The 15,203-nt window shown below is 41.1% G+C and overlaps 1 protein-coding gene across 6 annotated transcripts in view; it reads right to left on the minus strand.

The window, feature by feature from the left end:
* OSBPL3 (oxysterol binding protein like 3) overlaps nt 1-15,203 on the minus strand; it is a 179,300-nt gene that overhangs the window by 63,693 nt on the left and 100,404 nt on the right. For all 6 annotated transcript variants that reach the window (XM_043589106.1, XM_043589109.1, XM_043589108.1 and 3 more), the window contains 3 exons: nt 4,465-4,581; nt 4,231-4,284; nt 3,144-3,257 (listed from right to left, as the gene is read on the minus strand). In XM_043589106.1, coding sequence (XP_043445041.1) covers nt 3,144-3,257; nt 4,231-4,284; nt 4,465-4,581 — 285 coding nt within the window. The remainder of the gene's footprint in view (nt 1-3,143; nt 3,258-4,230; nt 4,285-4,464; nt 4,582-15,203) is intronic.

The raw sequence follows: 15,203 nt of genomic DNA on the forward strand, positions 1-15,203 counted from the left end.
GAGGAGGAAATGGAGAATAAAAATAATCAAAACCTTCACTTAGGCTTTCAATGAAAGGGCCCAATTGTTATGCTATTATTACAAAAGCAAAACATTACTACTTATATTAAACAAATCAACTAGAATTCATATTTATCTGTCTCTTAAAGCATTTCCAAGTTCACATGTCCCCACTCCTCGTATTCTTACTGAAGACACTAGCACTTTTATAATTCAGACTTTTCAAATCAATCTTCTCTGAACTGGAGCAAATTTGTAGATTCCTCCTAAAATATTTAACTTGTTAACCTTCTCTGACAAAGAATACATTGCTCAGGAATGCGAAGGTTATTTTGAAACACATTTCTTCTGTCCTTGGAAATAGAAAAAAAAATCTGGAAAAGTATTATTGGTGATTTCCGAGATTTTTCAAACACACCTACACAAACATTTAGCCATTTTCTCCATAAATGAGTATCTATCAAAGTTTACTTCCCACAAAGAATAATGTTTATAACTAGCAACTTTTATTATCAAGTATTTCATAAAAGCACTAAACAGAATGTAACAAGCACCTATACAGTAGATATTTCTTAGTAGTTAATGCTTTGTGTGTATAAGGGTATATTAATATTTTCAAAATGAAAAATGAGAAATATCTATATATTAGAACAGAGACTCATGAAGTGGCAACTTAAAAATCATCCAAAAGGATGCATGGTAGGTTAACTTCCAAAAAGAAAAATCCAGGTCAATCTGTTAAAATCGTCTCTAATGCTACTGCTGAGAGCAAGGATGTGGAAAGAAATGTCAGCAGCCATTACTCATTTAGGAAATGTTATGTCGGCTCTTAGGTTTATTGTGTTGATTAGAAGTACATACAAGACTTAAAACCCCTCCAGGTGCTTATTGAATAGATCACTTATAAGAAAAAGCAAAACAGACTTAGATCTTTTTGTCTCCCCCTAAATTATGTTCTCAAAATGTATTTCATTTCCCAGATGTGGTTACAGCAGGAATTTTACAGGAATCTTCTGTCATCCTTTGCACTGATCTGCTCTTAGAGGCCCTTAAAAAATCGGCACCCAAAGTATTCATCTTGACTCATTTTTTATTGGTTAAATGAGGCAGAATAAAAGTACTTTATTAAATAACTGTTCAGGGTTCTGTTCCAAACTCACAAGTAGTTATAGGACTGTAGGGAGACACCCACTTAACCTCTCAGCCGCCCAGACTCTTCATCTATAAAAATAACAAAATGGGACTGGATGGCCACCATTTAAACACTGCCAGACTCGGGGCACCTGGGTGGCTCGGTCGGTTGAGCGTCTGACTTCGGCTCAGGGCATGATCTCGCGGTCCGTGGGTTCGAGCCCCGCGTCGGGCTCTGTGCTGACTGCTCAGAGCCTGGAGCCTGTTTCAGATTCTGTGTCTCCCTCTCTCTCTGCCCCTCCCCTGTCCATACTCTGTCTCTCTCTGTCTCAAAAATAAATAAACGTTAAAAAAAAAAAATTAAAAAAAAAAAACTGCCAGACTCTGAGGCTATTAAGGAAGACCCTCAGATGACCACACATATCCACACTAACACTCACAGCTGATGGTCAAACAAATGAACAAGAAATACGAACAGAACTTAAAGTGAACCAACACAGAGAAACATTAAACTGTATTTATCATGATATCAGTATTCAATGTTATTTTAAGGCACTCTCGTTCTTTAAAAATTAGGAATTAATCATTACTTTTATTCTGTTAACTAGAATAAGTGGATGAACAAGAACCTCTTAATTCCTGACCATGTCATAGCAGTAGTAAGAGTCACTGGAAGTACGTGGAGAAACTGAAACTATTCTAGAGGAGAATGATCTTTGGAACAGGGGGTGAGTGGGATATTCTTTCTTAATTTTTTTTTTTCAGTCATTCTCAACCAAGGAACATTTGGCAACGGGAGACTTTTTCTGGCTGTTATAATTGAATGGGGCTTGTTACCAATATCTAGTGGGTAGAGGCCAAGGATGCCCCTCAACATCCTATAATACACAGGACAGGCCCCACAGCAAAACCCTCTCCAGCCCATGATGTAAGTAGTGTCAAGAGTGAGAAACCCTCCTTTACACAAGTAACTAGGGGCTAAGGCTAGGAAACAGTATAGATTTGACCTTCCTGTGCAGTCAATCAAGCACCTGTCTTATGCATATGTTGGCATAAGCACCACATATATGCTATGGGAAGAGTATGGGGCATCTTAAGACATGGAACTCATCATCTCATGCTTTCATTTTTCCATCCCCCAGCTCTAATTCCCAATATTCCAAGTAATTTGCACAAGTAACAAAAGAGTCTTAATATCTTCTCAATTAATTCCTAACATTCGGGTACCACCTAATAATTATACACAAAAACTAAACCTATTGAGCTTACTGAAGGCTGGGCATTATGCCAAGTTTCCTACATGCATCCTTTTCTACATGGGCTCTATAATAATTCCCATTCTGGGGAAGGGTGGTGAGGAAACGGAGACTTTCAGGGATTATAAAATGTGCCAAAGGCCAACAGCTAGTAAGTAGCCAGGTCCAGATCTGGTTCAGAAGCTCTTATACCGTGCTTAGAACCATCTACACCAGCTGTAAGGGACAGGGCAGAAGATGGTAGTTAAGCAGCTTTCAGAGGTCCTACTTGGAAGCCCATACTCAAGGAGAAAAGTTCCTGACATCCGCTGTAGAATGAGAATTTTAATTAGCTGAAGTGGTAAGACTAAATATTCAATATGGTGTTTCAGGGAACGTACGTTAACCTTTGGCAAGTGGTTCTTCACTAAAGTAGGTACAATCTGGGGGAAGGAGGGGTTATTTGGAAACATGAAGATTTTTTTTATTATTGATTGTTGTCACAATCATGGTATGTATGTGGGGGGGACACCTAGGGGATAGGGGACAAAGATGCTAAACCTTTGGCAGTGTGAGAGACAGTCCTGCGCAATGAAGAACCGTCCCATTTAAGATCAATAGCATCTGTTAAAATTACTCTCACAGTGAAGATCTTCTACACGTTGGTTGGATCATTTGAAATATTCAAAAGCCATCACCAACAGTACTATAACTGACATCCCTTTGCAACACAAAGAAACTGTGCAGTAGGAGGTAGCATCTGGGAAGCAATCTCACCTTCAGATGGTAGATGTGCTCTTCGGTATCCAGATCTATGCATTTTGATGACTTCTTCACAGACATCACTGAGAGCCCAACGTCAATGCAGCCATGAAGCTTCTCTCTCTCTATCTGCCGAGATGCGGAGAGGGCCACTTGAGGTTTGTGGTGTTAAAAACAGTAGTAACATCCCTGACGTTCCTTTCCTCTAGCCTCACTTTCAACATCCACTAATATAAGTATAATAACTATGACTTATCAAGCATCTGGTGTGAACCAGTACTGAATTAAGTGCTGCACATGCATGATCCGTTTTAGTCTCTGAGGGGTTCGGTAACAAGTGGCTTGCACAGCCAGTGAGTGAGAAAGCGAGAAAGTAAGTGACTGACTCCCACAGCAATGGATTCACCAGTTAGCTGTACTGCCTTCCACAGAATTAGTTTCTAGTATCTAAGTTCATTTGGAAGCGATTTAAAAAGAGGAGTAAAGGCAGAAAGCTAAGACAGGCCACTGTGGGTGAGGCATTTTCTACAAATTTTCTACAAGCAACCCTACAAGACAAGAACTCGAGGAGTTAAGGGAAGTGAGAAAGAAGAGAGAAGTGCTGGGTGAGAGAAGGACCCGCACAAGGGGCAGGGCCAACAGTCATTCCAGCCCTCGGGGGCTATCTGCCTAGTGTTAACACAACAGGGAAATTCACATCACCTTCATCAAGGGCCTTCTCCACCAAACCCCCTTGGTCACTGTAAGAGTGGGAGTGATACTTGTATGTTTTGCTCCGGTTATCTCAGGGGGAAAACATGTTTTCCCACCCAGACAACCCCTCAGCCCAAACCTAAGACCAGAAAAGACCCCTGGATGTGCAGTTAGGTGTGGAGAGGAGACCTTCACCCTTCACTTGGTGGGCAAACTGAGCCCACCCAAAACCCAGGGCCGGGACACCGTAGAGCACACACCTCTGGTCCATGTGAAAGAACTATTCCTCCCTATGGTTTCCAGTTCAGAAAAAGGCCATCCCCAAATGTGTATGATTTCATCCATGGGGTGACAACAATTAGCCCTGCAGAGTACTTTTATAACATATTTGATTAATAAGAAGACTTACATCGGTTTGGCTCTTGGCATATTTCAAGATTCCTTTGTCCAGATAGAAAAATCTCTGGGGGGAAGAAAGTAAAATTCACTAAGATGTTCCATTTAAAGATCCATCCTTCCCTGGGTCCCAATTTTCAACTTCAAATTAAAGGCAAGTGCCTGAGAATCGACTAAGTACAGCACCTAAGTACTGATGAGGGCAATGTGGGAGCAAATAAAGGTAATGTCAAGGGCAATGTCTTACCTTGTGCCAGCCTTTCAAGGGCCATTTCCTCTTTTTCAGCAAGAATCCTTTCTGCATGGGTGGCTCCTGGGTGTAACTCATCTCTCCTCTTAGCCCTTCCACCACCTCCCAGCTGTCCTGTTCCAATAAAACGGCTCGTGTTTAAATGGCTACCTTTAAAAATAATAACCATGTTCAGAAGCACTGTGTCCTAGTGGGAAATCCATCCAAGACGGTGAGCTTGGCTGGGTTTGTTGGGGAGAGTAAGTTAAAATTTAATTTTCATACAGGTCCTAGACTTCATGGATTTAACACTGTAATTTAATGGCATCAAATTTGATTTTTTTTTTTTTTTTCAAAAAAAAAACATTGCCTAGAAGGGAATGTTTCTCTCTCTTTTGGTGCTTGAACACAGTTAATGGTAAAGCTTTTACTCTAAATTCTATTTTGGTTACCTTTGACATCATCACACATTTACTGTTTACTCGCCACGAGACTTCAGTCTGAATTTTAACCAAAAGCTACATAAGTCAGGTGGGAATATGAGGAAACTGGCTTAAGAACTGGCTGAAAAGTATGAGATGGAATGCAAGTTGGTAAACACAACAATTTGGTCGAAATGATGATTCAGTTGCAAGCTAATCTCTTCAAATTCCAGATATTTAAATATTGGAAATTGTAAAGCATCAAAAAGGTGTTTATGAAACAAGCATTTTTACCCTTTGTTCCCAGAAATGTCCTCCACACCCTTCTTTTGTTTCAAAAACTTTTGGGGGGAGGGCAATTTTTGCTCTACTGAGCTGTTTGTAATTTTGAAGAGATACAAACAGTTATTACAACCAATCTTCTGTTGTTGGCTATCTAGGTTGTGTCAACTAATTGACTGAAAAAGGATTTAAAAGGGAAACACTAAAGAAAAACACTAAAGATTCTGAAAATTTATTTTTAAATGCTTAAAAATGCACAAACTATTGCAAAACTACCAAGATAGACCAAAATTGACAATACTTTAGAGGCTGAGATAATGGATTTTTATTTTACTAATGGATTAGCATACATGAAATGTACAGATATTAAGAGTACAACCTGATGACCTTCAACACCTCTACCATCAGTAACTACCATCCAGATCAGTCAGAAACATTTCCAACACAGGATAAATAAGTTTGGACGAACATGTCCTTCCCCAAACCCTCCAGCTTTTCACAGATATTACTGGCCTATAACACACATAAGTTGAAAGTATACAATGTGATGAATTGATACATCTCCATCCTCCCCATCACTACCACATTTGGGGGGGGGGGGGGGAGCAGTGATAACATTCCAGATCTACTTTCTTAACTCTCAAGTATATAATATGGCATCGTTCATTACAGCCACCATACTGTACATTAGATCCCCCAGGATTTATTCGTCTTAGGGCCAGGAGTCTGTACCATTTGACTAGCATTTTCCCAGTCCCACCCCTTCCCACCCCCGTGAGAGACCATTCTACTCTCTCTTTCCAAGAGTTCAGCTTTCTTAGATTCTGTATATAAGTGGCAACACACAGTATTTGTCTTTCTCTGACTTATTTCACTTAGCATTATGCCCTCAATGTCCACCCATATTTTTGCAAAGGGCAGGATTTCCTTTGTTTTAACGGCTGAATGATATTCCCCTCTTGTTTGTGTAACTCATTTTTTTTAATCCATTCATCCACTGATGGACACTTAGGTTGTTTCCTTGTTTTGGCTACTGTGAATAAAGCTGTAATGAACGTGGGGTGCAAATATCTCTCTTCAAAAAACAAACCTGTTCTTTTGGCTAAGATTTCATGTTGACTAACTTGCTCTTCATCAAATCTCTAGACTGTAGGCAAGGATTACAGGTAGAGGCCAGAGGAATCAGGGGATGCGACAGTAAGTCTGGACCGGAACCAGGCAGCAGAAGTATTATGATTCAAGTCTCAGGGAACAGTCTAATGGGAGGGCACGGGAACCACAGGGGGTCCTGGATGCTCTGGCCCATTTTCTGTATTGTCAAGTTCAACACGTGGGAAACACCTGATAACAGGAACACTCCTCTATTTTAGCCAATGAACTCTTTATATAACAATCCTGGCAGACCTGCCTTATATCTGATTGCACTTTACAGTTAAAAGGTACAGTTAAAGGTACATTCCAGACTTTTGAAATGTGGTAGTGGCATCCCAAGATCTGGAGTTGTAAAAGGGAATTCTTCAATGGAAAAAAGCAAAGCTTATCTTTAGTTCTTAAATTAGAGGACTTTTTCAGAAAGGTAGTGATGTCAAATGAGATTTCTTTATAGCATTACCAATTATTCAAGGTCAGTTATATCCAGACAATAAATGGAGAATTCATATTATTAAGTTTTGAGAAGCCACATGCACACACGTGCAGGTGCACACACACATACACACACACAACTTCTGTTCACATGTATTTCAGCTTAAAAAGCCACTCCTCAAAATTTAAAAATGTTAATGAATTTTTAAGGTTAAGTTAAAAATTCTACCTCCTTTAGGAAGCCTTCTTCAAAGGAAAGTAGTATTTCATCCTAGAAACTCCATCAGCATTCCATCTTACTTTTCCAATGGTTCAGTGCTTACTTATGATAGTATATGTGAAATTTTATCATCCCTACTAGACAACAGACTCCAAAAGGGTGTCAAATGTCTGGTTCACTTCTGATTTCTTCACAATGCCTGACCTGCTGTCCCGTGAATAATATGCTTCTGATCGGCAAATAAGTAAACTTGGTCTTGGAATAACACTGCACACAGATTTATGTTCTTGGAATATCAAATATTGGTATGCATTTGAAATGTGCCCAGTATCTTTGGGCCAAATGACTATTTACAAATTAAATACAGCACATTCATATTTGTGAAAGAGGGTGTACGTGTGCGTTATCATTGTGAAATGAAAATCTATGGCTCAAAACCTTTTGGAAAGTACTCTAAGGAGGACTAGGTCCTTTCGATTTGTTTTAAGATACCCAAGCAGAAGGCAACATGCAGTGATAATACTAGACAATCACGCGCATCTGCTCAACACATTCAGTTGTGCAGAATGCAAATGCCGAGAGGGATTAGACGTTTATTGCATACTTTACAAAACTGAAAAAAAAAAACGGAATGAGATCATATCTGTAGTTGAAAGAAAAACAAGAATTAAATTTCAAAAATGTTTCAAGGATTCATGTTAGAACTAGATCTCTCCTAAATTCTTCAGACATAATACATTCCTGCCAATGAGCCAACGTGGAGGGCAGGGAATTATACTGCATTTGTTGGCATTTAAAGTAAATAAGCCAGAAAGGGTTTGCATTTATTCTAAACCAAGTATCATCTTTTTTCCTCACTTTATTTCTACCTGGGCTCAGAACTTAAAAACTCTTACCAGGTTGGAAAAGCCAGATTTAAAGTATTTAAGAAAGTGAAGACTCTTCTTGACTGAGGAAGAAAGCTCTGTAGCCAACTCCTTTTCTGGGCTTGCCATCCAACTCCTCCCCTCCCAACTTCCCTGTCTGTCACTGTCCTTGAGTCATGCTGAAACCTGAGAGCCAACATGCAGCCAGCCTTCTCAGCGGGCGGGGGTGGGGAGGACAATACTCTCCCCTCTGCGGCTGCTGGAATCATGGGGGCACTTTTAGTTATCATGGTATCTCTGGTCTAATGGCCAAGATCCAGGAATGGTAAATGTCCCACAATGCCTCAGTCTTTTAGACAATGAAAAAGCTGTCCCACTCAAGACTTTCCAAAGTGCCAGTGGACATTTTTGTGGGTGAAACCAGTTTATAATTACTTGAGCACAGAACTTGACTCTGTCTCACATCCATACCAAAGTATTTCTGCATGGTTTTTATACACTTAGAATTCTTGGTGATGCAACTACCAGATAACTGAGGGAAGACTATATTTCCTTCTGTTTGAGACTTTAACAAGCATCACACGCCATTTTGGAGAATTGTGTCACTGAAGGCGATGCCACTTGTGGTATTTAAGTTATTAGCACAACACACCTGTATGGGTCTGCATCAGTAGCTGCCACATTTTATATACATGTATATCTGACCACATCATTATATCTTCTGGTATAATCACATGGGGGCTTCCATACCTTAAAATAAATATTTTAGTATGAACCACTTTGAGCTTTCCTTTATATTATAATAAAGCATTATATTAATATTTTCAAAATTATGTGTGCAGATGTTAATAAATTAATAACATAATTTAATAATAAATTTCATTTGAGGGGAGCAAAGGGGTTATTAAAATAATGGTCATAATAAGGGGACATTGTTTTGGTGGAGTTAAGAACCACTGTTAAACCTGACACAAATTCTATGAGAAGAAACGCCAGGCCAGGACATGGCATAGTGAAATTGCTTTGCAAATGAGAGGGCTTAATTTCTCATAAATAAGTACAATTGGTTTTATCCTCAAAATGTTTATCTTCTGTGTCTCTTCTGTGTCCCTTCTGTTCCCTAGGCACCACCCTGACCCAGGCCCTCATCCAACGTGGTTTCCCAAGGCTCTCCACTTCTATAATCATTTATGGGGCTCCATTATGCCCTACCCCTCCATCCAATATAAAAATGAATATAATGTAACGCGTGTCTTCGTTTCCACTTCTCTGGTACATTTATATTGTTCCAGCCTCCCAGAATCGTCTCTTGATCTTTTCCACCTATGCAAACGCTTCAAAATTTTAGCTCAGTTTCTGAAAGTTTCCTACATTATCCAAAACACATCAATCGTATACTCCTGTAAATACAGTAGCAATATTACTGTCTGCTACCAGATAACTCAGGGTTTAATTAATTCATCATTTTTTTTCCACTTTTATCCCCAAGGATAAAAGTTTCTGAAATGGTTTCTCCCTGACCATCTTTTCAACTTGCTCTTTAAAACCCCAGCAATGAACTAAATATGCATAAATAAAAGAATTCTCCTGGGCTTATTAATTGTTGGGGTTTCAAACCAGGAAATGGATTAAGTTCTCAAGCCAAGTAAACAGTACTAGGTAGTTGGTTAACAAGGAAGAATTAAGTTGTATCCACACTTTAATATAGCCTGCCATTAAAATTTTTTTTATTGTTTATTTTTGACACAGAGAGAGACAGAGCATGAGTGGGGGAGGGGCAGAGAGAGAGGGAGACACAGAATCCGAAGCAGGCTCCAGGCTCTGAGCCATCAGCACAGAGCCTGATGCGGGGCTTGAACTCACAGACCGCGAGATCTTGACCTGAGCTGAAGTCGGATGCTCAGCCGACTGAGCCACCTAGGCGCCCCTATAGCCTGCCATTTAAAACACAAAAGGGTAGTGCCCCGGGAAATACTATCAAATGGGTCTACTAACACAACACATAAATACAACAATATAAACAATAATAACATAAAATAACTGGAGAACACTTTCTAGCTCCATGAAAGCAAGAACCTTTTCTATCTTGTTCACTACTAATAGGGCACAATAGATATGAACCAATATGTTGAACAAATAAATGAAACACGATAACTAAATATATTAAGCATGTACTATCTGCCAGGTAATATACTTACATTATTGCACTTAATCCTTGAACGAGCCTGTGAGGTTGGATTAGTATCCTTATTTTTGGAACGTGGAAACTTTCGGAAATTTTTGGAATGAGGAAGAGAGCATCAGATAACTTCCCCAATGCTATAAAGCTACCAAGTGGTAAAGCCACCTGATTTCAGAACCTACATTTTTAACCATTCTGCTACGTTTTATAATATATTGCATATTCTGCTATAATTTAAATATATAAATTCTGATGATGTACCAGAGTAAATGCCAAGCAGTGGCCAAGATCCTGAAGCAATTTGAAGAGGTTAGGAAGCTTTGTCCTATGGATAGAAGACAAGCAAGTTCTGGGGTCCTGCTCAGAGCTACCACGTTTCCTATCCTATAGTCCCACCAAACTGGGGCAGGAAATCAGCCTGTACATTTTAACTCAGCCGATTCTTTGCATATTTTATATTTCGAACGTCTTTGCCATCTCCTTCTTAGCCTGCGAATTCTCACTTGCCCCAAACCTTCTCCTTAGGGCACAAATTCTCTCCCTCCTCAGCACTTACGCAAATCTCAAATGAGTCTCTCTTTGAGCCAGAAGAATGTGGGTTCTGTGAGGACAGGGACAGGGTCCTCTTTGTAGAGATCTCACTACTGGGGACATAGGGGTCCTGAATAAATGAGTCATTGATTGAATGAGTTTGAAGAACAAGGCGGGTATGAAAAGGGGCCAACAGAGCCCTCAGGGCAAGGGATTTTAATCATGTGTGCTGGAATGGGGTGAGGGGGTACTCAGGGCAGAAAAAAAGCCAAGATGCCGGCTTCTCTGGACTAAAGGGACCAGGTGTCCTGAAGTGGCTGTTTGTGCTCCGCACACCTGGTGACCAGGAGTAGGATATGTACCTTGAGCTGAATGCAGCACAGGGTGGACTTGGGCCCCCAAAGATCAAGGTCCTGCTGACTTAGCCCAACACAGCTGAGCCGATCTCCCGCCCTGGGGGTGTCAGGCTAAAAGCTCACCAAGAATACAAGGTAGAGAAATGTGACAGGGGCGGGGGGGGGGGTGGGGGGTGGGGGATAGCGGCTTCTTAAGGTTTTTGCTTCAGTTTAACTGAAGACAGTCTGGCACTGTCGTCCGGCATTAAATTCAGTCTCTTTTACTGAATGTCAAAAAAGTGCCAAATATAGAAAGCTGCTTTGTGGCTGGAAAGGCAGCTAAGCATTCATCCATGCTCACGCGCTGGCACAGTTCATTTCCATATTGCTGACTGCACGAGTTGAAAGAGCTCCCCCTCCCCACAGCACAGCTGTCTCCACAGTGTACGTCTCCTCTGAAACTTTCAAGGGCTGGATTCTCTGCACTGTCCTTGTAGTGATGTCAGAAATAGAAAATGCCTTAAAACTTCCATTCTTCCTGCAGCTGAAGACTGCTGCGGAAGGAAGTTTGGTGGCTGCCTCTCTCTATCTGGCATGACTGGGAAGTAGGCTGTTCTGATTATTTATTTAATCTGCTTATCCGGTTTTTAAAATTCACAAAGCAGTACCCAGCATTAAATCATATGGAGCATAATTTCACATGTCTTTAAGGACTCTAAGGGCATTTCCGATTTTGTGAAGCCTTAGGATCATCAATATCATCTTTTAGGATTGTACTGTGAACGTATGGAAATACCTGTCAATAGATTTCCAGTTAGTATAATGACAGCTTTAACTGATGCCAGATCAATTCTGTACTTATATTTCAATCGCTCTGAGTTGGGGTTGTTACTTCTTGTCCAACTGTTTCTTCCTCAGCTAAAAATTTTTGAGCACCAGCAAGCCTGATAACAATAGCAATTAAAAGAACAAATTAGGGGTGCCTGGGTTAAGGATCCAACTCATTCGGTTAAGTGTCCGACTTCAGCTCAGGTCATGATCTTGCGGTTTGTGAGTTCGAGCCCCGCACGGGCTCTGTGCTAACAGCTTGGAGCCTGGAGCCTGCTTCGGATTCTGTGTCTCCCTCTCTCTGCCCTTCCCCTGCTCATGCTCTCGCTTGCTCGCTCTCTCTCTCTCTCTCTCTCTCTCAAAAATAAATAAACATTTAAAAAAAATTTTTTTTAAAGAATTAGTTGGGGTGGGATGATCTAATGCAGTGCTTCTCAAAGTGTAACGTGCATACCACTCACTGAAGATCTTGTCAAAATGCATATGTCACGTCAGTAGGTCTGGGGCGAGTTCTGAGCTTCTACACCAGCACAGGTGAGGCCCCTGCGGCTGGACCACAGGCCACTTAGAGTAGCCACGCTCTAGGAGCCCAGGCTGTCTTGAAGAATTGGGGTTTCACTTGATAGGTTATGAGGGCCAAACCAGGACTAATGGGGTGAGAACTATAAGGCCCCAGATCCCACCTCTGCATCAAGGACAGATCATCCAATATCTAATAATTAGCACTATGAACAATAACAAAAGTGACATGGGCAGCTCTATGAAAGATCCAGTTCCCTAATCACTGGAGACCTCCATCAGAGGCTGGCAGAGGGACTACAGAAGGATTCCTAGACCAGGAAGGAGGTCAGAATAAATGAGCCATAAAATCCCTTCTAAATCTTGTATTGCAAACTCATGTCATATAAAATGGGTACGAAGCCTCAGTTATTCAGAATGAAAGTTCTAAAAATCAGCTGTACAACACTATGCCAACAGTTAACAATATTGTCTTGTGCGTGTAAAAACTTACTAAGATAGATCTCTTGTTAAGTGTTCTTACCATAATAAATATATAATAGAAATGAAATAAAATAAAAATATTGACTGATAAAGCCTACTAAAAGCAAATAAAAAACCAGTAGCATTTGCTTCTAACTAGTAACCTCAGGTATAATCCCTGATCTTAGGATCTAAGTGAGAAGGCTGAAGAAAAAGGGAAGGCTGGGCAGGGAAGAGCCCACTCAGACTCAGAAGGCTATGCGGGGAATAGAGTCATGACCTGCCAATGGCCATGTCTTTCCTCTCCTTTAACCCCCAGAGACACAGCTCACCAACCCACACCTGGGCAGGTGAGGAACACCCAGATGACTTCAGTCTCCCAAATGTGTTCAGTCTTAATTACTTGGGTAGTCACAGACCAAAACACTCATGCCTTGATTTCTTAGATAATGGAGCATATGCACTCAGTCTTGGGGGTGAACTTTTGAGATAGCACAGGAGGTAAGGGAAAGAAAAGGAAGGTCATTGGCAGCAGATGACATGGACAAGGCAGAGAAAAAAAACATGTGAGCTGTCGGCTCTGTTGCTGACTCCACCTGAGGTCCAAATAAGAGAAAAAATCCATCTGTGCTAACCACTGATGGATTTATAATTAAAATAGTATTAATAAAAACCTTTAATGTATATATAAATATTATTTCTACCCCATTGAGCACTCAGCAGTTACGGCTGCAATTACACTGGTAGTTTTTTAGGATCTTCAAGTAGATTTGTGGGTTATTAATATCTGTTAAATATCCCCCTAATTGTATGTAAGCCATTCAAGACTCTGGACAGCATCTTCTGTGCACTCTTTTCTCTGTAATGCTCTGCTCTGTCAATGAGGGCCTCTTGAGAGCTACAGTGACCATTAAAGATGGAGACACCCAACCCATAAATGTCACTGTGCTCTGGCCGTGCAGCCCACCAAAAGAGTGAGGCGATTTATTGTCACTGTAGTAGTGATGATAGTAATACAAATAACAACTACTACTTGTTGAGAATCTTCTATGTGCCCCCAATGACTTTATAATGGAGGTATTATGACTCTTATTTTACAAATAAGGAAAATGAAGGGGCGCCTGGGTGGTTCAGTCAGTTAAGCACCTGACTTCGGCTCAGGTCATGATCTTGTGGTTTGTGAGTTCAAGTCCCACATCGGGCTCTGTGCGGACAGCTCAAAGCCTGGAGTCTTCTTTGGATTCTGGGTCTCCCTCTCTCTCTGCCCTCCCCCATTCACACTCTTTCTATCTCAAAAATAAATAAATATTAAAAAAAATTTTTTAAAGAAAATGAAGCTCCAAAGCAGTCTACCCAACATTACAAACTATTAAGTGATAGACCCCATTTGTGGGCTGCAGACCACACGCAGAACCTCTCTGTTCAATGTCCACCCTGGATAAGATCACCTACAGTACATTAGAGTCCATCCAAGGCCACCTACTGCCCTACCACTCCGGCCCCTCGCCCCCAGCGCTGCTACCTCTGGCAGAATCGGTCTATCTCTGGCAGCACGTTCCTGCACTGAATAGGCACGCAGGTTAACCAGTGAGGACAGAAAGACTCTGTCTACTCAAGGGACTCAAGAGTCTCTTTTGCGTTTTCTTTTTCAGGGCGCAGAAGTAATGATTTGTGTTCCCTCATAGAGTCATGGAACAGTTCTTCTAAACCTCCAAGTTGGAAAGAGAATGTGGAAGTCACCCACCCAGCTCTTTCATTTTAGAGACGAGGAATCTAAGATAAATGGTTTGCATAGGGCCACAAAAATGAGTGAAGGACTTCTGAGGACCAGGACCAGTCTTCCAACTCCAACCTAGTGCTCTGCCCACCGCCCCTTTCTAAGAATTGCCTCCCTGCCTCAGTGGCAGACACCCTCATGGAGGAGCCCCAGGGCTCACTCATCACACAGGAGCAGGGGCACGTGACGACCAGGAGAATCTCCCATACAGATTGCTAGGTGAATGGAACTTGGCCAGAGGCACAAAGGAGGGGAGTTGGATACCTTCCAGCATCATTTTAATACTTTATATTTTATACCTTTTCGTTAAAAAGAATCATAGTGTCTTTGGCATATCGTAGAGTGTCTGAGCCTGAAGAGAATCACAGACTGTATTCAGACATAACATTTTGCACCTCAATTACAGGGCACACAACTCCTGAAGAAAACCCACCTCGTTGCTGGGTGGCGCTAGCTGATAACAGTGTTTTCTCTGACAAGTGTGCTCAAAACTGTTTTTTCAGAGCTAATTGAAATTTGCAATCAAAGTAGAGACACATTTTGGCTAACTAATGCGCATATAATTTAGAATCATAGGAGTAGGCGCCAGAATAAACTCTTCCTGTCCTGATCCAAATCATCAGTGATTTCTTCCCTCAGTCTGTAGAAGAATAACTGTTCTCATAACGAGAACCTAGCGACAGGATAAGATCCTGGAGAGCCTTATGACTCAGGGAAGGAAAGATTTTGCTGTTAAGTGAGTTATATTC

This window comes from Prionailurus bengalensis, chromosome A2, assembly GCF_016509475.1.
Source record: "Prionailurus bengalensis isolate Pbe53 chromosome A2, Fcat_Pben_1.1_paternal_pri, whole genome shotgun sequence".
In the NCBI taxonomy this organism is placed as follows: domain Eukaryota; kingdom Metazoa; phylum Chordata; class Mammalia; order Carnivora; family Felidae; genus Prionailurus; species Prionailurus bengalensis.